The following is a 25,789-nucleotide window of genomic DNA, read 5'->3' on the forward strand; positions in this document are numbered from 1 at the left end:
TCCGGTTTCCTCCCACAGTCCAAAGACATGCCGGTTAGGTGGATTGGCAATTCTAAATTGGCCCTAGTGTGTGCTTGGTTTGTGTGTGTCCTGCGGTGGGTTGGCACCCTGCCCAGGATTGGTTCCCGCCTTGTGCCCTGTGTTGGCTGGGATTGGCTCCAGCAGACCCCCATGACCCAGTGTTCGGATTCAGCGGGTTGGAAAATATATATTTTATATATATATATATATATATATATATATATATATATATATATATATATATATATATATATATATATATATTTTGTGGCAGACAACCAGGGACCTTGCCCCACTGGGACGCCTAGAGCAGGGAAGGACTGGGAGAGGCAATATCTTCCCTGGGAGCAAGAGGGCAGGCCACCTGGATTCCATCAAGGGCCACGGATACCCTTTGGGGGTTCATGGCCACCACCAGGGGGCGCCTGGATGGTTCCTGAGCCCTGGAGGACAGCACTTCCGCCACACCAGGAAGTGCTGACCAACCCACGTACTGTGTATGCCCGGAGTGCTTCCAGGTGCAAGGGCAGCACTTTCGCCACACCAGGAAGTGCTCCCAGAAGACCATCACAGAACACCTTGAGCAGGATAAAAGGAACCACCTCACTCCATTCGGGGAACCAGAGTCGGGTGGAAGAGGACGGAGTTTGCAAGAGAGGAGTGGAGGCGGCTGAAGAAAAGGACTGAGTACTGTGTGTGAGATGGCAGAACTGTATTGTGCACTGTAAATATTGTCAATAAACTGTGTGTGTGTTGTGGACATCTGGTGTCGTGTCTGGTTTATCTTTTACAATATATAGTACCTGCCAAATAATATAAAGAGTACACGATGTGCTATTAGGTGACCACCCAAATAAACTGACACTACAGAGTATCAAGCAAGTAAACCAGTGAACCAACTGCTGTGGTGTAACATCGGGTGCGGACATCTGAGGTTCAATCCCCACAAGGAGAAGCAAAGGTGTGTACACCCGATGAGCCTCAATTAGGGTGAAACACATGTTGTGTACTCTTTGTATTATTTGGCAGGTACTATATATCAGGTCTATGATCTGCTTCTCGCAAATGAGAGGCCGTGGAAGATGTCTGCCAACTGGGCAACCAACCACAAGAGTTACCTGACAGGTGACCAACCAAGTATCAGATTGTGATAAGACCTATGCATTTATAATGGTCAGTGCTACATTGATTGGATGGGCATCACGACCAGAAAAGGGAATGGTTCCTTAACCTAGATGGAGGCTCCAAGTAGGCATATGGGCATCCCGGCCAGGAGGAATATATCATTTTTGGGTGGCGTATTGCTTTAAAAAGTACTGCACTCATTAATCTTGTGACTTGTTCTATAGGAAGAGTAATACAGAAACCGGCATTGTATTGCTGGTATCCTACTCCAGTATTTATCAATTTCTAATGAATACAAATTAAGTCAATAGGTTTTTTGAAGGCTAATTATAAAATATATCATCAAAAATATATTTTGTTTAGCATTTTTAATTCTTTTTGCAATTTTCTCTCTGTAACTATTTCTGACTTAAGTCCTAAAAATCTGCTGGGAGTTCCTTGGTACTTTTGTCCATAAAGTAGTGACATTTCTCTCTGTCATCCAGTTTTTTTATATCCTCTGCTTCCGGGTAAATTCTGTTTTCCAGTTTTGCATTGGACTCTATAAGATTAAAATTGTACTCATGAAAATGGAAATGATTTCTTTACTGTTCTGTTTTAAAATCATTGAGAACACACAGAATAAATTAATCTGATTGGCAAAACTAAATTTATATTCCATCTCATGACTTGTTAAAAGGAAACATTATTTGGATCCTTGCAGTTTAATTGTGCAATATTTTGCTGTTTCCAGTTTCTTTACTATCAGGTTGTACATTATCTGGTCATTTTAAACTTGTTATTTAAAATTTTAGATAACAAGAAAGAAAGAATGCAAATATACAGTAAGTAGCTAAGTTGCCTTCATGAGACCTTCATCACCGACCATTTGAACAAAAATTTGTAATTGAGGTAGACTGCAGCTTGTTGTTAATATAGTGTCTGTAGTTCCAAAATTACAAATTTATCCTTCCAGAAAATCCAAAAAATAGAAATACAGTGGAACCTCGGTTTGCGAGCATAATTCGTTCCAGAAACATGCTCGTAGTCCAAAGCACTCGTATATCAAAGTGAATTTCCCCATAAGAAATAATGGAAACTCAGATGATTTGTTCCACAACACAAAACTACTCATATAAAAATGATTAATACAAAATATAAAGTAAAAATACATAAAACAAATTAACTTGCACTTTACCTTTGAAAAGAATCATGGCTGGTGTAAGTGAGTTTCTAAACTCTTGTGGGATTGCACCCAATGGGACGACACACAGAAGAGCATCCCAAAGCAATTGCAGTCTCCCAGCGCTGTAGCAGTTCTCCGTAAAAGCGAATCCGAAAAGATCGCGGACATGCTATAAGCGCCTGCCGTAAACGGGTGATACAAGGAACAAGGAACATTATAAATGTGCAGGGCCCTGCCTGACTGCTGTGTCTGTGTATAAATAACCGCGCTGTTGCTGTTTCAAGCTGAATAAAGCTTGTGTTGCTAAAGTACTGAGACTCAGCTTTGTGTTTTAGGGTGCAAGACGGGGACTTGCACGTCACAGCACACACGCGTGCGCGAGCACACACACACAGTCACAATGCTAATGCTGTAGTAAACAGTATACGCTCGTACGGATGTTGACTATATGAATGAGGCACGCCAACTCAGACGGAGAATAGGAGACGATTGCCCACAATCCCGCAGTGAGAGAGCGAGAAGAACAATCAGCTCAGTTGTGATCACATGACGCTCAACAGACAAAGCGTATACATACTACTCATACTGCAAGACCTCGCTCGTTTATCAAGTGAAAATTTATTACAAATTTTTGCTCATCTTGCAAAACACTCGTAAACCAAGTTACTCGCAAACCGAGGTTCCACTGTATATAAAAAAATGTGCACAGTAACCTCTAAACAAATATCAATGTTGCGGTGCTGGGACCTACGGAAGGAAGACCCAACAGCAGTGATGTTAGGGGGGCCTCGCCTCCTGAGATTCCATCACAAAACACAAGCAATGGGAGAATAGTTAAGGACATAGTACATAAAAAACAAAAAACAAAAGGCAATGCTAACAGAAATTGATAAATACACAAAAAATAATAATACAAAAACAATAATAAAACACAAAATATACCTAAGCCAGGTATTAAACTCTTGATTGAAGAAGAAACTTAACAATTTCTTTCTAATTTCTCACATCTGTATGATTCAATAGCGACTGCTGAATAGTTTGTGGCGGATGAAAGACCCCAATTTCTAATACCACCACTATTGATAATGTTAAAAAATTTCTAAAGTACCTCTCTTTGTTTCTACATAGATACCACTTGGGGCCATAAAGATTTAATTTCTACAGTAGGTGCCTTTAGCAATTCACGGTGGTAATTATATACATTATTCTTATTTATGTTAAATAACTGATTTTTTAGGCTTTCAAATTGTTTATAACCTTTGCTTTACACTGTTACAAATTTTAAGTATTAAATTTGTTTTAACTTCAATAATTTCTTACAACAATAAAACAACTGAAGATTTTACATATATATTTTCAGATGCTGTAACTTGTTTTTAATAGAAAGCACAGTGTAAAGTGGCTAGTTTGTTTAACTCTTTTATAAGTTGTGTTGGATAAAAGCATCTGCTAAGCAAGTAAATGCTAGTGCTACTGCCTGATGCATCATGGGTTGTTATCTGAATAGAGTTTGCATGTCCTCCCTGTTTCTGTGCGAGTTCTGCTCTGGGCACACGGGTGCTCTGCTCACATCCCCAAAGACGTGCGTGTGAAGTTAACTGGCCACCCTAAATTGGCCTTCATTGAGTGGCATTGTGTGCTGAAGTCCACCCTGCAATGCCCTAAGAGCCTGTCCAGGGCTACTTTTTGCTTTGTGCCCAGTGTTGCCATGACAGTAGTTAGCTACTCGCAAAACTGAACTGAATTAAAAGCATCTGAGAATATGTTGGGTTTTTAATAGAGATTGTGCATCACCTGGAACTTATTGGTACAAATAATCAAAGTTACAAGATGTTCAACACACCTGAATTTACTTCCTTCTGTCATTTTTTTTCCCAGATTGCCACACCACTCACCCTATCACATATCGTAAACCTTGTATCCATATGGATGGAAACTGTGCTTTTGATGCACATTAATGAAATTTTTGTTGATGTAAGAGAATACATATGTACATTTTTTACATCATAACATAACATTCTTAAACTCACCTCGTTATGGGTTGCAGGACGCAAGAGCCTATCCTGAAAGCACTGGGTGCAAAGCAAGTAGTACAATTCAATTATAATAAAAAAAAAACACATTTTAAATAAATGAACAATTCTGGCCTTTGAACTTACATTAAAAATCGAGAGTGCTCTCCCCTCGACTTTCTCATATACTCAGATATGGGGATGGATATTTGAGGAGTAAACCGCGGGACAATGATTATATATTTATATTACAGTGTAGGGCCATTAAGCCGCAAATTCGATTAAGCCGCGCAAAAAGCTTGGATCCCAAATTTTTGACACTATGGATCGTACGGACCTAAACATGGCCTCTCAAACACTCAAGACAGGTGTTGACAGCTGTCATTTTGGCATTTCGAATGTCCGTGATTGACATGCTATGCACTATCGCGGATTAAATATTTAAATGCTTGCTTATAACTTCAAAGAGGTTTTTATAGAAGATTAGTCTTTTATTTATCAATAAACAATAAAATAACTTACAATGAAATTAAAATATTAATCTGTTTTATCCACGCTGAGTGTCAGCGTTATGGAGGCAGCCATTGTAACCGATTCACACCTTACAATGCTACAAAGTTAATCTGCGGTAAATCCGCAAAAAATCGACTCGTATTTAAAGTATTATTTTTAATTCGATAATCTGATAAAACTTGAAATTGTATAAATATGAGTCACAAACCCAACGTAAATCACTTCAGTTTCTGAATCTATAGCGAGCACATCATATTTGCTTTAAAAATTTTTACGCCATGAGTAATAAACGTAAATACGCTTCATATGATGTTCAGCAAAAGCTGGATGTCATCGAAATATGCATTTAATATGCAGCACGCAATATCGTGATTGTGAGACTACGGCGCTACTTTCAAAATGGCGACTCGCGGGTCAACACACGAGAAAGGATTGTGATCAAAAAACATTTATTTTTTCATTATTTATTGTAATTTATGCATTATCAAAGAATATTTAAGCCGCGGACGACCTAAGCCATGGTTAGGCAGTTTGGACCCCAATCACCGCGGCTTAATGGCTCTACACTGTATGTACATTAAAGAACCATCAACAACAAATCAAATCAAATTAATAATATATTAAACAATTATTATGAAAGTAAACTTGAATAAATCGGACTTTGTAGCTGCATGAATAAAAGGTAAAGCTGACCACTTCTGTTTAGCAGAAATAGCCCAAAAGTTTATAGCTAATACTTGTATACAAAATTTGGTTGACCTAAGTGAAAGCGTACTCAAGTTATCGTGTTTATACACACTGTGAAGGACAGCCAGGTCCCATGCCCGGCAGCGACGCCCCTGCTGCATCTGTTCCGGGGGAGCCACCATGGGCAGCTCAGTACCTCCCCCGGGACGCTTGGTGGCAGCCTCCCTGGTGGACGATGATTCCCCAACCTGGCGCAAGGCTCCATGGGAGATGGAGTCCTCTACAGCCTGGTTGGGGGCTTGGATGGCCGCCAGGGGGAACTGCATGGAATTTCCAGCCCAGCTGGTCGACTCGTCAGCCCCACCCGGAAGGTCAATTGGGACCAGGTAATCAAGCACCTGGAACGCTTCTGGGTGGGGTATAAAAAAGGCCAGCCACCATCACTCAGGAGAGCCAGAGTCGGGAGGAGGAGGACTAAGCCTAAGGAGGAGTGGTGGTGGTGGTGGTGCTGAGGTGAAAAGAGAGATTGTGAGTGTATTTGGGACTGTGTTGGGCCTGTGGGACACGGGGAAGGTGTGCCCCACGGCTGAAGAGAAATAAAAAAGTATTTATTTAAGTACGTGCCTCTGCCTGAGTCTGTGCCGGGTCGGGCGCTATGTAGCGCCTTTTACAACACACACACACACACACACACAGACATAATTTCAAAAATGGTGTTTTCGGGCTCAGGGAGGTCTAAAACGGCGAGATTCATCAAAATCGAATTTTTGGACAATTACAATACTTTCCCTAAAAGAAAGTATTAGGGATCAGACTCAGGGTTGTCTAAAATGTAGAGATTCATCAAAATCTAGATGTCTAATTTCTGGACAATTACAATACTTTCCCTATACTTTATATACGAGAAAGTAAAAAAAGTAATTTCACTTTAAAAAGACAACTTCTTAGTGTGTCAAGCAGCAGAATTAAGACATTGCAAATTAAGAATAAAGTTCTTCAACTGGCCTTTGGGTAACACAAAATAAGACATACATCACCATAAGCAGATGTTCAATATAAAAGTGTGTAGCTTCACATAAATGAAGGAAAAATACAAATGTTCACTTCATATTTAAAACTTACCTTTAAATGTTTTTTGTAGTTGTTATAGACAACAGCCAGGAATACAGACATAAATATGTAGGTGTTGACAACGATGAACAGAATGAAGAACACAGAGAACCAAACACTGAAGTCATAAGCAGGCATCCTTGAAGAAATCAGAAGAAAGACAAGCGTACAGTTAATACGCGAGGCCCTGCGTTTGCTTCGGCTAACACACACAAAACTGTACAAGCAGCCATTACACTGTTTGACAGTCATAAAGCATTTAAAACACTTAAAACATAAGAATCCTACTTAATGTCACTCATGCTGAACTTTCTCCATCGTTACGGTTAAGAATATTACAATTTATTTCTGAAAATAGATATACTGAAAATTGTTTATATCATCATTAGTAAAATTACCATTATCTGCCACAACTTCAGTTCTTTTAGATGCATACACTCAGTTGATAGTAGATACACTAATTACTGATAAATACATTTTTAAAAGATACATCACAAATTGTTTATCTGTATATATGCAACATTGCACGTAATAATAACTTAAAGGATTAAGAAAATTGTACTATAATTGTAAACTGCGTCTCTTCGGAAAACCCTTGGGTACCACTGGTTTGACTTTGTGTTGCTCACGGAGTCCGGAATGAGGCACGTGACCTGCATTGCAAGGAAGCGTCAGTTACGGCACAATAGCCATTTGGCGCGATTCTCCGAGAGTGATCCGGCTCGCAGGACCCTCATTGTTGAGGACCCAAGTGGATGGACCAGACCAAGGGGAAGCCCACATAACACCTGGCTGCGGCAGATTTATTTCCCGAGGGTTGGAATGGGCCACGTGTCTGCCTGGGGGGTTGCTAACCAGGATCCCGAGCTGTTTCGTCGTGTGATGAGTGTGGCAATGCACTGTAACAGCGCATGGTCCCCAGCCTGACCTGACTTGACTACAGGGTGAGTCAAAATTATGCTAACATTTGAATGGCAGAAACAACTTATTCACAAAACATACTTCATATGTGCAAGATGATTTACAGGAATGTCTCAACCTGTTCGCTATCACGTTCAACACATGTAAAATATGTGGCACATAAATTGTCCAGAAAAATTGTATATAAGTATATGCGGCACATAGCAGTACCATTAGTGTTAATATAATTTTGACTTACCCTCTATAATTATATGGACTGACATCCCACTACGGGCTGATGCCACTGCGTCTCTCTCAGATAAATAATAAATTGGCACAGCAAGCAAACTATGATACTTAGCATGATGAGAGAGGTTGCAAAATCAAAAGGAACGTTCAAGCAAATTAGAGAAAAAAACCCAATCTAAATCCGTGAAGTAGTTCTCTCGCGAAAAGCGAGAAAAAAGACAGACATTGGATTTTACATATTCCGTATAGAGATGGAAAGCTGTTCCCGGGATCGTCATCTTTTATTCCATACCTCTTCTTCCATTACTGCTGCATTGGGACTGATTCATGGACATTGTCGTAGGTGTTTATTGTTGTGTGTTGTATTTGTTATCGCAATAGGGGAAGGGGAGGATTATCTGATTATTTGTTGTTTATATTTACTTTCCATTTAATATATTATTCATTCATTTATTTGATTTGTTGGATTTTGTGTCTCTGTCTGTGAGTAAGTGTGGGTCGGCCCAAGGCTGGGTGCATTTCTGGAATCCCCACAAAAAAAATAAATAAATCACAGTCCCTTCGATGGTCTGAATCTGAGTGGCACTGGACCGCTACACATGTATGTGTACTCTATATTGCCTTGTTATTTGGTGGGAACTTTAAACAGCTATGCCCAAAATATAACATTTATTTTATATTAATTTATTTTTCCAGAGACAAAACAAAAAAGGAAAACTTTATTACTTATTAACCTTGGATGAATTATTCCATGAAGGATTCAGAAAACCTTGAACCAAAGACTGCTGCACTGGTAAGTCTCCACTGGGTAACAAGGATGCACAGTCCTGTACTACTTCACCATTTGACCCAGAACATGCCAAGTAACCTGCCAACATTCACCGTGTAGTAAACGCAAAGAAATACTGTGCTGTACTCTTGTGATTTGTAAGTTGTAAATCTGTTATCTAAGAGAATTAATATAATCCAAAAAGTTGTCAAATCTACTAAACATGTATAGCTGTGTTCAAAATTTTGATCTTTCACTATTCTATATGATCATCCACAGGTAAACAAGCTGGGAACACACAAAAATTAAAATGTTGGAACTTCCTAGGACCATCGATGGAGGAAATAAATATATTAAAAAAATCTTGCACTTACCGGTGCCTCTAATGTTAACATTACCAATTACTTCAAGATAATTAATACTCATGAAGAACAATTTAAAAGTTACAACTGAAATACTTACATGACATCTGGACTGTTGGCAGTGGTGACCAGCACATACATGTCAAAAAGAATGTCCAGATAGTTAGTAAAGTACGGCTTTCCATCAGACGTCTCGAAATTTCTATCAAGAAAGAACAGCACAACACATTTCAAATCAAAAAATAATTCTACTTTGATGAAATTGGTATTTAAAAATTAAGATATCCTCTTAGATACCAAAGGGTGACTAGGTCAAAACAAGAACGGTCTCTTTGGGAACCATGCACTGAAACAGAAGGGACCCTTAACACTGTATTTTTCTTTTTCTACAACTTGCCAGTTATGATATGAAAATGCTGCTGAAACAAAGCTTCTTATTGTTACACTTCTCTCACCAATGGCATTGCAAGGTGACTATGCAGTCCACTTTATCAGCTATATTATATCTTGTGTGTTATGGATTATGACCTGGTATAGTCATGGAGGCAAAGAATACAACTTGGCAATTTATCATTTGTGCTGCTTCTGTAGCAAAGGTAACACAAAGCCATGCTATGCCAGCCCTAAACACACCAAATCATGTTGTATGGCAGATCTCTAAGAAAGATAACACTTGTCCTTCCCCTGAGAAATTTGTCCTGTCTGTCCACAGAGATAGCAAATCCCCTTGATATGACACGTGTGATACTGTATATGACATGCAACAGATCTGAGATACTTGTATTGTGCACAGATATTAAACCTTTTGAATATTCTAAAGTCACATTACTCCCTTTCACTAGTTCCCAACACCTTTTTTCCCCCGATTACATTTGCTCTAACTTTCTATTTTTGTGAAACATTTTCATTGGATTAAGGAATGGAACACATAATGCAAACATCAGCTGAAAAGGGGAAAAATGTTAGACACCATGCAGCACCCAGTATCCCCTTCCAACCCCATGCTACCTCACCCATACCACCCAACCAAACCCAAATCAGAGTCAAAACCACCAAGATACACAGATGAGGATGAAGAAAATAAATAGGTAAGAATAGCATTGAGAAAACCGCTAAGTGAACTTGAGCGTACTATAATTGTGAAGTCAATGAGCCCCAAAAAATTACATTTAATTGCAAAGACAGGTAGAACAGCTCTCGGTAGATTCCAAGGACACCCCCGTTAATTTAAGATATGGATAGTTTCAAAGGAATTAGATTAAAAAAATCTGAGGATCTCCAGCTGTCAAATGATAAAGAAGCTTAGGAGATTTCCATCAAGAGGAGATGGGTAACTTAGTTGCTACAGTGCCTGGACAGAGCAGTTCACATTTGGTGAGCACTGACAGACAACTTTGAAAGGTCCAACAGAAGCACATCCTGAGCGACAGAACTGATATTACACACAGAAACAAAGAGAGAAATTGGCCTATCTGTAACCAGAAAGACAAGGCAGGAGTGCTGTTTCGAAACCATGGAAGAAGGCACTTCTAGACCATCCTCAAGAAACTGTGACAGACAGACACATACCCATCATCGAGATATTGATGTTTTCGGTATCAGGGGACCTTAAAATGTCAAGATCCGTCGAAAACCAAAGATCGAAATTTTGGGCGAATCTAAAGCTCTCACTCCTCCCCCATAGATGATATATAATGGTGGGGGAGTGCGCAAAACAAAAAATAATAATCTTTAATTGTAGTCAGAAAAACTGTTGTCAAGATGCGCTGCAAAACCTCTCCTATCAGCTAGTCAGAATATATGAAAATGAAGTGACCACTTGTTTAGTAATAATAAAAAAAATTAAAAAATAAGAGAAAATGTAATCACAATGCTGTACTATGGCCACATACCTTCAAATAAAATGGAATGTTAGACAAGATGTTACCCACAAATCCAGCTGAGTAGATGACTCAACTGTAGCACAGACTGAAAATGTTCATCAGGCAATAGTCTGTTCTGCCATCTCAAGCTTTACAAGATCACTGGGTCTTACAATTTTCATCATGTGTCCATTTTTAACAATCAATTACAGTCTAGACTGAAGAGTTTTAAAGGTCAGAGTCTGGCAGTCCCACATGTGGGCAGTGAAAGAAAACGGGAAGTGCTATGGACATACTTTATATTTGGCCCCACTATCCATAGTGGCTCTATAACCAGGGCACAAACACAGGAACTTAAACTGACCTGCCTTCCTCCTTGAGAAGCATGAAAGGCAAGACCTTTCATCCAACTAAGGTGAACGATCATACCATATCAGGATTTTAACTGCAAGGGCTATGATGTCAAAGATTACTTTTCAAGAGGCAGACATTTTGCTTCTTTCTACAGTACATTCCACTTGTAAGCTTTGTCCTCATGGTGGAGGAATCCCTGGCAATCACCTTCAATCAATCTGACAAATGCAGGTGACACTAACAAATTTAAAAGACATGACAGACAAGTGTGTCTTCACCACCACAGAGATTCTAACATGGATCCTCAATTTGGCCAATGCACGAAAAGCAAACCTGCCATACCATTGGGTTAAAGGAATATTCAATTACTAACTGATTTACAAAAGATCTTGAAAGTGAAGGTTGACGTTTTATTGTCATGCTGAGGATGTTATGCCAGCACTTAAGATAACGTAAAGGAACACAGACAGAACGTAAAAACACCAAATAAAATAAGAAACAGAACATGGAATTACCTTTTTCCAAACAGCTTCAAACCCATTAGTGAAAACATGAGGATGCTAAACAGGAACAGCAAAAACACATAGAGGACCTGAGTCAGAGTGTTCCGGATGCTCCTAAAGGATCTCCTTATCTGTAGGGACGAAAATATTTCCATCACACAAAAGAACAAAAACAACAAATACACACACATACATACATACACACAAACATATATATGCATAGAGAGACCCAGACTGTGAGAAAGCCCCAGATTAAAATGGGGAGCCTGGAAGAGAAACGGGGGTCTCCTGATATAATAGAGCACGGAGCTGCGAGCTCATGTGAGGCTGACAGCTCATCCTCAGCTGTTAGAGGGGCGGAGCAAGCATTTCCAACTTGTTTTCAGTCTCGCAGGGCGAGATTATCAGGTGGAAGGCGGCTGTGCTATGAGTGCCACCGGCCAGGCCATGTGTGGAGAAATTGTCCAAGGAGAACAGGGGAAGAAGTTAAATGAAGTCATATGTACAGTGTCTCCCAACGATTCTCCTGTGATTGCTTTTCAGGGCAAAGCCAAGGTCCGGCCACAGCAAACAGTACCTCCTGGAGAAGGACAACCCTCGCGGGACTGGACGCTTTGCCCCACTGTGCTCAGCTAAGGGTGGGGAACTGTGATGGATGGCCGGCAGCTCAACCCGGCCAACACATCCAGGACGCTAGATGGAGACTTCCCTGCAACTTAGAGGTGCCCCGGATTCCCACAGGGCACCATGGGAGATGGAGTTCGGCTTCACAGCCCTGCTGGGTGCCGCCATGTGACGCTGCAGGGAGACGCGGGGATTTTTATTTTCCATATAGCCCGGAAATACTCCCTAGTCATGGGAACAGAAGAACAGAAGTACTTCCGGGCTGAAGAAAAATGTAATTCTCCATCTGACCCGGAAGTGCTAATAAATCACATGGACAGATGAACAGGAGCACTTCCGGGTCAAGAACTATATAAAGGACTATGGGAGACCCAGCAAGGGATCCGGAGTTGGGAGGGAGTGTGACAGAGCTGCTGGGAGGAGAGGAGGAAAATTATTATATTATTGATTATTGATTTGTTTATTGTGGAATGCACAAACCAGTGTGTTTCTTCATGCCAGTCCCAAGCCCAGATAAATGGGGAGGGTTACATCAGGAAGGGCGTCCGGTGTAAAATTTTGCCAAATCAATATGCGGACAACAATACAAACTTCCATACCGGATCGGTCGAGCCCCAGGTTAACAATGACCACCACCAGTAGTACTATTAGCCAACAGGGTGCTGGCGGGGGAAAGTGTAGTTAAGCAGCATAGGATGGTGGTCTGAGGTATGACGTTGGAGAATAGGAAGAGGAAGAGAGTGAGGGCAGAGCCAAGGATCAAATGGTGGAAGTTGAAAAAGGAAGACTGCAAGGTTGAGTTTAGGGAGGAGGTGAGACAGGCACTGGGTGGCAGTGAAGAGTTACCAGACAGCTGGGAAACTACAGCAGATGTAGTAAGGGTGACAGCAAGAAGGGTGCTTGGTGTGGCATCTTGAAAGAGGAAGGAGGAAAAGGAAATCTGGTGGTTGAAGGGGAAATACAGGAGAGTATACAGAGGAAGAGGATGGCAAAGAAGAAGTGGGATAGTCAGAGAGACGCAGAAAGTAGACAAGAGTACATGGAGATAAGACACAAGGTGAAGAGAGAGGTGGCGAAGGCTAAAGAAAAGGCGTATGATGAGTTGTATGAGAGGTTGGACACTAAGGAGTAAGAAAAGGACCTGTACCGATTGGCTAGACAGAGGGAGCGAGCTGGGAAAGATGTGCAGCAGGTTTGGGTGATAAAGGATAAAGATGGAAACATACTCACAAGCGAGGAGAGTGTGTTGAGCAGATGGAAAGAGTATTTTGAGAGGCTGATGAATGAAGAGAACGAGAGAGAGACGAGGTTGGATGATGTGAAGATAGTGAATCAGGAAGTGCAACAGATTAGCAAGGAGGAAGTAAGGACAGCTATAAAGAGGATGAAAAATGGAAAGGCTGTTGGTCCAGATGACATACCTGAGGAAGCATGGAGGTGTTTAGGAGGATGGCAGTGGAGTTTTTGAGCCACAGCATGAAGTTATGGGAAAGAGTAGTGGAAGCTAGGTTAAGAAGTGAGGTGATGATTAGTGAGCAGCAGTATGGTTTCATGTCAAGAAAGAGCACCACACATGCAATGTTTGCTCTGAGGATGTTGATGAAGAAGTATAGTGAAGGCCAGAAGGAGTTGCAATGCATCTTTGAGGACCTGGAGAAAGCATATGACAAGGTGCCTCGAGAGGAGCTGTGGTATTGTATGAGAAAGTCGGGAGTGGCAGAGAAGTACGTAAGAGTTGTACTGGATATGTACAAGGGAAATGTGACATTGGAGAGGTCTGTGGTAGGAGTGACGGATGCATTCAAGTTGGAGGTGGGATTACAACAGAGATCGTCTCTGAGCCTTTTCTTATTTGCAATGGTGATGGACAGGTTGACAGACGAGATTAGACAGGAGTCCTCGTGGACTATGATGTTTGCTGATGACATTCTGATCTGTAGCGATTGTAGGGAGCAGGTTGAGGAGACCCTGGAGAGGTGGAGATATGCTCTAGAGAGGAGAGGAATGAAGGTGAGTAGGAACAAGACAGAATACATGTGTGTAAATGAGAGGGAGGTCAGTGGAATGGTGAGGATGCAGGGAGTAGAGTTGGCGAAGGTGGATGAGTTTAAATACTTGGGATCAATAGTACAGAGTAATGGGGATTGTGGTAGAGAAGTGAAAAAGAGAGTACAGGCAGTGTGGAGTGGGTGAAGAAGAGTGTCAGGAGTAATTTGTGACAGATGGGTATCAGCAAGAGTAAAAGGGAAGGTCTACAGGACGGTAGTGAGACCAGCTATGTTAAATGGGTTGGAGACGGTAGCACTGACCAGAAAGCAGGAGACAGAGCTGGAGGTAGCAGAGTTAAAGATGCTAAGATTTGCATTGGGTGTGACGAGGATGGACAGGATTAGAAATGAGGACATTAGAGGGTCAGCTCAAGCTGGACGGTTGGGAGACAAAGTCAGAGAGGTGAGATTGTATTGGTTTGGACATGTGCAGAGGAGAGATGCTGAGTATATTGGGAGAAGGATACTAAGGATAGAGCTGGCAGGGAAGAGGAAAAGAGGAAGGACTAAGCGAAGGTTTATGGATGTGGCGAGAGAAGACATGCAGGTTATGGGTGTAACAGAGCAAGATGAAGAGGACAGAAAGATATGGAAGAAGATGATCCACTGTGGCAACCCCTAACAGGAGCAGCCGAAAGAAGAAGAAGGTGGTGGAGGTGCTTGAAAAGTTACAGTTAGGTCCATAAATATTTGAACAGAGAGAACTTTTTTCTAATTTTGGTTCTGTACATTACCACAATGAATTTTAAATGAAACAACTCAGCTGCAGTTGAAGTGCAGACTTTCAACTTTAATTCAGTGGGGTGAACAAAACGATTGCATAAAAATGTGAGGCAACTAAAGCATTTTTTGAACACAATCCCTTCATTTCAGGGGCTCAAAAGTAATTGGACAATTGACTCAAAAGCTATTTCATGGGCAGGTGTGGGCAAGTCTGTCGTTATGTCATTATCAATTAAGTAGATAAAAGGCCTGGAGTTGATTTGAGGTGTGGTGCTTGCATGTGGAAGATTTTGCTGTGAACAGACAACATGCCGTCAAAGGAGCTCTCCATGCAGGTGAAAGAAGCCATCCTTAAGCTGCGAAAACAGAAAAAACCCATCTGAGAAATTGCTACAATATTACGAGTGGCAAAATCTACAGTTTGGTACATCCTGAGAAAGAAAGCAAGCACTGGTGAACTCAGCAACGCACAAAGACCTGGACGTCCATGGAAGACAACAGTGGTGGATGATCGCAGAATCATTTCCATGGTTAAGAGAATCCCAAACTTTTTCATATGACTGTACATATATACATATATAGTCATACGAAAAAGTTTGGGGACCCCTCTCAGCCTGCACAATAATTGACTCTCCTTTCAACAAAAAAAGATAACAGTGGTATGTCTTTCATTTCCTAGGAACATCTGAGTATTGGGGTGTTTTCATATATTATATTATATTACATTACTAGACAAAAAGCCCGTTTCGACAACGTAAGATGAAATGGGCACGAGTTTGTGTCAGCAGTGTATGAAGAAGAAATGATAAGAAATAAACAAGAAAAGTGATATAAGTAATGATAATTAACTAAGAGGTTTGGGATATGTATGACTTTTTCACGGCGAAAGTAGAAGAAGAAACGAAGAAGTTTTTTTGTAATGATTTTAGTTCGCTTCACTCATTACTGTACAGGCTTGTACTGTTAGTTGATGAATTTTAAAGGCCTATAGTATAATATTGAATGATGAATGTTCCAGTAAAATATGGAATAGTAATAAGTATAAGCACCACAAACCTGATATAGGTGTATTGAATGAATGCGTAATTGAATCAGAATGCGTAATTAGGCCTCGAGCTGTAGTCGAAATCGCCTTTCAGGCCTCTAGAGCTTTAATCGAAGTCGCCTTTCTCTTTGAATTTTTGCGTCCGTTGGCACCAAGTTGCGAGAATAAGCAGTTTTGAAAGGGCAAGGATGCAAGGGGCATTAAAATCACTCCAGATGGTGTGGTGAACATTCAGTGCTTGGTGCAAATAGGCCAGCAGCGTTTTATTTTACTCAGATCTCAGCAGCAGCGCACGACAATGCGAACCGCGCCATCTGTGGAGATTTGTATGCGGCTTAGAATGTGTACCTCGCGTCGCACACATCAACATCTGCGGACGACGGTAGTGTAATGATCGTGATGGCTGTGGAGTCATTCCTGCCACTGAAAGTACTTAATAATAATATGTTCTTACGTATTATTTTGAGTGTGAGGGTTGGCTGTGATCGGGGCAAATATCCTACGCCTGGGCGGAAGGATTTGGGATTTCAGTATAATAATCCTGAAATGCGTAGGCTAAATCTGCTGCCTGCCGCGATGTTGGGGTTGGATTTCGGTCTCGTAAGTTTTTTCAGGCAGCTGCGAAGAAGGCGACTGCGCATTCGGCTTCGGACGGACATGAGTGAGTGAGTGAGGAGGTAGGTGAATTATGTATTAAGATATTGAGATATATATGTATATTGTGGAACATGACCCAGACACAGACAGGCAGACACGTTTGAATCACCCCACACACGTTTATTTTCATCCATATTTACAGCAAAGTGCTCACACAAACCCCAAAAGTCCTGGCCACAAAACAATGCCTTATCTTCTTCAGGCCGCCTCCTTGCCTCCTCCGGAGACCTTGTCCTCTTCCACCCGACTCTAGCCAATGTATGAAGGGAGGCGGCCCCTTTTATAGTCACCCAGTTGTGCTCCAGGTGCTTCCCAGCAATCTTCCACCGGAAGTGCCGGCTGCGTACCAGGTGTCCCTTCTCCTCTTCCCACTAGCACTTCCGGGTGTGGCGGAAGTGCTGAGGTCCAGGGCTCCCAAGGTATCGGGGCACCCCCTGGCGGTGACCACAGGCCCCTACAGGGTTGAACTTCAAAGCTCTGTACCCGTGGTCCCCATAGCAACCAGGGTGGTCGCCCCCACGTGGTCTGGGGCGGGCGTAAGCTCTCTTCCAGTCCTCCGGGGCATCGTGGCCGGGTCGCCCCCCTCCAGCCATCTGCGACAATTATACAGTATATATATATATATGCACACACACCCCCTCTCTCGATTTGTTTCATTAAATGCCACCTTGTTTACCACACAGGTGAAGAACTGCTGGTCTATAACAGCACTGATATAGGACTACCTTCATACAACATTTGAAGAAAATTGTGAGTTACCACTCTGTTTATTTTAGCAAACAACGAAAAGCAATTTGAATTCAAGATTTTTAACTTATTTGCAGTATGATCCTCAATAATCGAGCAGGGCCACGAGTTACAAGTATGTGAAAGATGTGGACTGAAACCTGTCACTTCATGCCAGTGGGCTAATTGCAAATGAAATATAGCATATAGTTCTCACTGATCATTTTCAACTGAAACATATTTTATAATCATTTTAGAGAAAGGTGTTCATATTTGGCTGGGATGCATTTGTTTATAAGTCAACTGCAAATGTGTTTATATATTTATATTACAATTATTAAAAAAAAAAAAACATTCAACACACCACTAAAAAGCTGCAAATCTTTTTCAGGCAGAATTCAAAGCTGATTTTTGGCCAAACATTTTTACATGATGGATGGGCTGAAGCTTCCCAAAGTCTGCTGAATGAATTGTGTAGTTTCCTCTCATGATGTGAGGTGGTAAAATGCAATTCTGTCATCTACCACTTTTGCTTGGGCAATGGTTTAAGTTGAGAGTTTGCTTTTTTAACTGTTCCTCAAAAGTACTTTATTAATACTGTATACCCAAATATAAACTTGTCCTGTATCTTAATGTATACATATTACATTTATTAATATACTGTAGTTTAATTTTTCATGCGAGCTTACACTACCAAGCCATGGTCAAAGTGACTTACAAGTCTGTAGTCTCTCTTTTCTTAATTTTAATAATAATAAAAAAAAAATGTTACCAGACGGCCTTCAGTGATATTGACAAGGAAAAGAGGTCGAAGCACTCTGGACCATCTGACTCCATAATATCCAGTCATCTTCAGTGACCCGTATATAATCATATCTATAAGCGTGAGCTGAGGAAAAAGAAGAAAGCAGCTGAAAGGCTTGCCTAAATGAAATATAAAATGTTTCATTAATTAGCTATTTAAATCATAAAATGACATAATTCAAATACATTTGCATCTTTAGCCACTACCACGACCATGTGCTTGCTATATATGTGCCATCCTTCTCTCCCTAACTATGACTGCTCCAGGAAGAAAGCACAGAATTGACTGAATGATCTGTTTCAATGGGCAGTCTGCCACCCAATACCAATTACATTTCTCATTCATGCCTCACAGACTGCAGTGGCAAAATGAAGAGCTCACTGAAAGTGATGGAAAAAACTTCAGTAAAGCAGAGCTGGATGAGTTGCAGATCAGCTCAAGCAATTAATGAAAATAAAAAGAGCCTGGTGCACTGCTCCCTTCAGGTGGAAAACACAACTCATTCATTCATTTACTAAATCCAGTAAAGTAGAAACAGCAGTGGTAGAGTATCTGCCTCAGCAGCATCAAACACAAGTTTCAGTATTAATTCAGAAAAAAGCACTGGTCCACATCGGGGCACACACTCACAGTGACAAATAAGCCACAACGATTACCTACCATGCATGTCTTTGGGATGTGTGAAGAAACTGAATTACCCAAAAACCTTGCATGCCGGCATGGGGATAGAGAGGAAAAATGACTTCAGACAGCTGCTGAACCTCAATTTAGCATCTGGAATTATGAAGCAGCAGTAATAACTTCAGAGAGCCTATGTGATCGACAGCAAAACCGCCACTGCTAATTAATTTTTCAGTGGGATCAGCGACAAATGCAGGAGAATCATAACAATGAACTATTCTGCCCAGAATTACATAGTAATGCATTTTATCTCAGATTCACCTAAAGGACTAGCAAGCAGCATTTGGAATGGAGTCTTAAAAAGGAAATGAAAACTTTCCAAATTGTTCAATTTGGATCAACAGAGGAATTACTTAATGTGATTAATTAAATTGTATGTACGTACTAGTGAAACACACAGACTTACAGTCTTGAAATAAAATGTGAACAGAAAAAAAGATAACTTCTTATATTTTCTAAACAGTTACTTCTTTCAGTTCTTTTAGAAGTCAGAATGTCTTTTATTACTTCTGGTAGCTCATCTCCAGCAACACATTCTTTATTTTTCATTCTTAAAAAATACATCTTGACATTCACTGATGTAACTTTTCCAAGTAATGGTCTCCAAAGCAACATTAATGCAAGGATGTAAAAGCAATGTGTTCATATGGTGGGACGTTTCAAGTATTTGATGACCTTCTTGATTGGGGTGTTCTTGAAGTGTGTATCCTGGGCTTTGCCTTGCATGCCTAAGAGCCCGACTTGCTTGACAATCAGCAGATGTCACTGCCGTTCTTTTCCTTTCTGCCATTATGGTGGTTACATCCTTTATTTATGTGTAACAAAGGTCACTGTTGATCAATAAACACAATACTTACACTTGATTATGGATTCTGAACATATACTGTACAGTATGTACCATGACCTGGGGGATTATCAAAAGATGGACTTGCAGGAACCATGCTTTTATTACAATAAATGTTTATGACTACCAGTCAAGTAGCCAGCAAGATGTTGTGACCTAAATTTTTTAAAATTTCAAGAATATATCAGGTTATATACATTCATCAGAAGGTGCTGCTGTTCTTTTTAATTCTGCTAATATAGTGGTTATGACTTGGTTTCTCAATCACTTTCCCGTAAACTCACGACCACAGGCCACTTGCTGTCCTTTATGGCCACCAGAATGATGCAACCTAAACTTTTTTTTAAATGTCAAGGGCATAACAGGCTATATACATTCATCAAATGTTGCTGTTCTTTTTCTTTCTGCCATTATGGTGGTTATGACTTGGTTTTTTTGATCATGTTGCTGTCCTTTATGGCCACCAGCTCAATGCAACCTAAATTTTGTTAAATTTCAAGAACACATCAGGTTATATATGCTCATCAGAAGTCGCTGCTCTTCTTTTTGTTTCTTCCATTATGTTGGTTACAAGGGGGCTCCGCTCGCCTACCCCCAGTGTTGGGTAACCCAAAATACATTGATGAATGTATGAGATATATTGGAGTATAAAGGTGTAGATGATGAACAAAGGAAGTATATTCATTAATCCTAATGAATGTCCACTAATAGTGGACTCATTACAGAATGCGTTGTCAGCTAATTGGCGGAATTGTTTAGTGGCCGTCTGTCGTTCCTTTCTTTGCCGTTTATATATTACCTCTGCTGTTTGAGAGGCGCGTTGTAGGCGCCTACGTTCATTAATTGTATTCAGGCGGGCTCGCTTCTGTATGTCCGTTAGTTGAGATGTTTCATTTTGGAGCCGTGACTCCTTTGGTTGCGTTGTTTGAGAAGCGCGTTGTAGGCGCCTGCGTTCATTGATTTTATCCAGGCGGGCTCGTTTTTGTATCTCCGTCAGTTGTGGTCGTTCGTTTTGAACCCGTGCCTGCTTTGCTTCCGCAGTTTCAGACGCGCGTTGTAGGCATCTATGTACATTGTATTTGTCCATGCGGGCTCGTTTTTGTAGCTCCGTTAGTCGAGCTGTTTGGTTTTGGAGTCGAGATAGTTTTGCTTCCACGGTTTCAGACGTGTGTTGTAGGCGCCCACGTCTATTGTTTTTATCCATGCGGGCTCGCTTTTGTAGCTCCGTTAGTTGAGCTGGATCGTTTTGGATCCGTGACCGTGACTCCATTAGTTATCCATTGTCTACCGCTACTAATATGGATAATTGCACTTACTGTTAATACGGAGCGTTTTCTGTGGTTGTACTGTTAATAATGCATCACTGTAATATGATTCACATATGCTATATGGTTTGGACGTGTGAGGATGCCGTACGTTTAATACGGAGAGTTTGTTTATTCTTATTACCCGGACCATGCTGTGTAGTGTGGACGTTTAGTTCAGAAGCGCGTTGTAGGCGCCTGCGCCTTTCGTACTATCATTGTGGACCTTTGCGGACCCCGTAGTGCCTTTCGTTTGATTCTGGGGTGCAGTGCAGAATCCTCTTTTCTGTGTGGATGTGTCGTTAGTCTTTAGCTATGGGCGCATTGTTACTTCATGTCCTATTTACGTTAGTTGAGCTCTTTCATTTCTGAGCCGTAACTCCTTCATTCGCGGTGGATCAGACTTCGCTTGCAGTTTATGAGACGCGCGCTGTAGGCACCTGCGCACTATGTCTCCTGGGTCCATCGGCACGTACCTGCGTCTGTGCCTTCCGGTTTACCGAGACCTGCGTCTGTGCCTTCTGGTTTACCATTCTCGGTTAGTAATATGGATTATCAATTGCTTTGCCATAAACACACAACCACATGTCACTTTGCCATCCTTTATGACCACAAAGTTGCCACTACCTAAGATTTTATATTCAGGATTACTTCTTTCTTGCTTATGCTTTTTAACATCTTGTCTTCTTGTTCTTTACCCTTCTTTGTCACTTAATCGACTTCTGCGATGTGCTTAATGCTCAGCAGCTGTTGCACCTCTTCTTTTTTTTTTCCAGCCATTATGGTGATTATCACTTGGTTTCTAGGTCACTTCACCATAAATACATGACAACAGGTCATAACCACCAGGTTGTCGCCATGTAAAATGATGTACTTCTTTCAGTTTCTTGTCGTTCTTGTATTCTATATCCCACACCTGACTCTCACAAGAGGTCACTGCTCTTCTTATTCTTCTTCCTATTGTGTAGTTCTTCACTAAATAACTGGATTCTGTGATTTGCCCGACACTTAGCAGATATCACTGCTCTTCATTTTCTTTCTTCCATGTCAATTGGTTTTGCAATCACTTTTCTGTAATAATAATAATAATAATAATTCTTTACATTTATATAGCGCTTTTCTCACTACTCAAAGCGCTCTCCAAACAGGAAGCGAACTCACAATCTCCTTACTGCAAAGCAGCAGCACTACCACTGCGCCACCTATAAGTCGGAATAAACACATAACCACAGGCCATTTTGTGGAGGCTGCCACTATCTAAAACATGGGTTTCAGACTCCAGTCCTGGAAGGCCGCAGTGGCTGCAGGATTTCATTCTATCCATCTTCTTAATTAGTGACCTGTTTTTGCTGCTAATTAACTTCTTTTGCCTTAATTTAATTAACTTGACTCAGGCCCCCTAGTTGTCTCTTTTTCCTTAATTAGCAGACAAACAATAATGAGACACGAAACAAGCTGCCACATGACCAGCTCACCTGTGCCCATCACACAATATCTGAAAATAAAGAAAGGTGAAGGTCTCAGTAAGGCTGATCTCTCAGGTCACCAAAACATCTTGACAGTGGTCTTAGAAAAAACAGAACATCAACAGTTATGGAAATGTCCGCTGTGGCAGAATGAGAGCAGCAACAAGCCATGGAATTAAAGAACAAGTTTAATTAACAGCAAGAATTGGCCTCTCATTAAGAAACTGGTTGGAGTGAAATTGGTTAGAGTTTGAAATTCCAGTTTAGATGGTCATCTGTTGGCTCGTTTCACGTCTCATTTCTGTTTGGCTGCCATTTAATGAAGAAAGGAATAAATTCAGTGGACTGAATCCTTAAAAACAATGCTATTAAAATGAAGGGAAAAGGAGTTAATTAGCAGTGAAAACTGGTCACTGATTAGGAAAAGGGTTAGAATGAAAACCTGCAGCCACTGAGGCCCTCCAGGACTGGAGTTCGACACCCCTGATCTAAAGTTTTTTGACTTTCCTGAACATGTTAATCCCAAGCTTTCTACTAAGGCCAAGATCAACCTTCAAGCCGAGTTGTTCATGAGTAATTGCGTTACAGACCTGAGCATTTAATATGTAGATTATAAAAAACAAAAAAGTTAATTCCCATAAATCCACTGTATGAACCTTCTTTTTTGCCTGCTTTGTTTCTGGGTAAGTAAGAGCATTTTCTACAAAATAGGGATCAGTCTGAGACAGAATGCCAGCCCATGGTGTAGAAAACTAGTGCACACATGGACATGTAGGCCATTTTAAAGTGTCCAATGAATCTTTTTTTTTTTTATCTTTTATCCATCCATCCATTTTCCAACCTGCTGAATCCGAACACAGGGTCACGGGGGTCTACTGGAGCCAATCCCAGCCAACACAGGGCACAAGGCAGGAACCAATTCCAGGCAGGGTGCCAACCCACCGCAGGACACACACAAACACACCCACACACCAAGCATACACTAAGGCCAATTTAGAATCGTCAATCCACCTAATCTGCATATTTTTGGACTGTGGGAGGAAACCGGAGCGCCCGGAGGAAACCCACGCAGACATGGGGAGAACATGCAAACTCCACGCAGGGAGGACCCGGGAAGCGAACCCAGGTCTCCTAACTGTGAGGCAGCAGCGCTACCATTGCGCCACCATGCCGCCCTTTATCTTTTATTGAATTTGTTAAAAGCATGTAACATTCCATACAATCAAGTCCATCCATCCATCCATCCATTTTCCAACCCGCTGAATCCGAACACAGGGTCACGGGGGTCTGCTGGAGCCAATCCCAGCCAACACAAAACTAAATTCAACTCAATCCCAACTCATGAGAACGAGAGGAAGGCCAACAGTCAAAGTAAAACTTTCTCCCCAATATAAAAGCTTATTCTAAAATGTTATTGATTATATCCTGCGAGGTTTTAAAAAAGTTTTGTACAGATCCTCTAAGTGAGAATTTGATTTTTTTCCCCCAATTTCAAATAGTACATAACATCAGCTACCCACTGACTTAAAAGAGGTGGGCCGGAATTCTTCCAGTTGAGCGAGACAAGTATACGTGCTAATAGTGAAGTAAAGGCAATTACAGTTTGCTTGTCCTTCTCCACTTTAAGCCCTGCTGGAAGCCCACCAAACACAGCTGTTAATGGGTTAGGAAGGATTGTGACACCAAGGCTGTCTGATAGGCATTTAAAAATGTTTGTCGAGAATGATGTTAATTTGGTGCTTGCCCAAAACATATGGCCTAGTGAAGCTGGAGCTCAATTGTAACGTTCACAGGTTGGATCTCGCCCTAGAAACATTTTGGACAATTTTAAAGGAGATTAAATGTATTTGATAAAAAAAGGCAAACTGCTGATATTGATTACAGTGAGAAGACCAAAATTAAACTCAACTTAGTTGGAAACCAAAGTTGGCTGAGCAAATCTCTTCACAATAATAAAACACACAATCATAAATGCACAAAAGATACATTCAACTGGAAGAACAAAAGGTTTACTCCATATTGGAACAGTGCAGCGTCTGTTGGCTAGATTCAAAGGTTTACCTGATCACAATCAGCTCTGTTCCAAAATTGTCCATGCTTCATGTAAGTGTGCTTTGACATGAATTTCCATATGCCTTCATAGTTCACTTACACTAATTGATGCAACTATAAGAAAGTGACTGACTGATGCCTACTTCTAGGGCAAGAACTAGAAACATCTTAGTTAACAAAAGGCTTGTCACTGATGATCAGCCTTAACTCTTAAATGCATCTTTTGAAAGTAAAATAAATGAACAGACATGTCACAGTGCATCACAGCAAAGTTAGGTCATCAGAATGAACATTAGAACATTAGAACACTCTAGACGAGAACAGGCCATTCAGCCCAACAAAGCTCGCCAGTACTATCCACTTATTTCTTCCAAGAAAATATCAAATCGAGTTTTGAGTTTACTGCAAAGCAGCAGCACTACCACTGTGCCACCTGTGAGTCGGAATAAACACATAACCACAGGTCATTTTGTGGAGGCCGCCACTATCTAAAGCACGGGTTTCAGACTCCAGTCCTGGAAGGCCGCAGTGGCTGCAGGATTTCATTCTATCCATCTTCTTAATTAGTGACCTGTTTTTGCTGCTAATTAACTTCTTTTGTCTTAATTTAATTAACTTGACTCAGGCTTACGTCTTACGTCTTACTGTCTACCACACTACTTGGTAACTTATTCCAAGTTTCTATCGTTCTTTGTGTAAAGAAAAACTTCCTAATGTTTGTGCGAAATTTACCCTTAACAAGTTTCCAACTGTGTCCCCGTGTTCTTGATGAACTCATTTTAAAATAACAGTCTCGATCCACTGCACTAATTCCCTTCATAATTTTAAACACTTCAATCATGTCACCTCTTAATCTTCTTTTGCTTAAACTGTAAAGGCTTTCCTCATAATTCAACCCCTGTAGCCCTGGAATCAGCCTAGTCGCTCTTCTCTGGACCTTTTCTAGTGCTGCTATGTCCTTTTTGTAGCAAGAAGACCAAAACTGCACACAGTACTCAAGATGAGGCCTCACCAGTGTATTATAAAGGTTGAGCGTAACCTCCTTGGACTTGTACTCCACACATCAAGGTGCTATATAACCTAACATTCTGTTAGTCTTCTTAATGGAATGAACAAACAGTTCAGACAGACATCAAGATTCACAACAGGAGAAGGTGGCTACAGTGAAACACATACTGTGAG

At 41.0% G+C, this 25,789-nt stretch overlaps 1 protein-coding gene across 1 annotated transcript in view; it reads right to left on the reverse strand.

Annotated features, from left to right (window-relative positions):
- Positions 1 to 25,789, reverse strand: part of tpcn3 (two pore segment channel 3) — a 143,809-nt gene that overhangs the window by 69,658 nt on the left and 48,362 nt on the right. The window contains exons 5-8 of the mRNA XM_028820525.2: positions 18,228 to 18,344; positions 11,645 to 11,763; positions 9,014 to 9,115; positions 6,646 to 6,772 (exon numbers count right to left, since the gene is read on the reverse strand). Of these exons, the coding sequence (XP_028676358.2) occupies positions 6,646 to 6,772; positions 9,014 to 9,115; positions 11,645 to 11,763; positions 18,228 to 18,344 (465 nt within the window). The remainder of the gene's footprint in view (positions 1 to 6,645; positions 6,773 to 9,013; positions 9,116 to 11,644; positions 11,764 to 18,227; positions 18,345 to 25,789) is intronic.

The sequence above is a fragment of the Erpetoichthys calabaricus genome, chromosome 15 (assembly GCF_900747795.2).
Source record: "Erpetoichthys calabaricus chromosome 15, fErpCal1.3, whole genome shotgun sequence".
NCBI classification, from domain to species: Eukaryota; Metazoa; Chordata; class Cladistia; order Polypteriformes; family Polypteridae; genus Erpetoichthys; species Erpetoichthys calabaricus.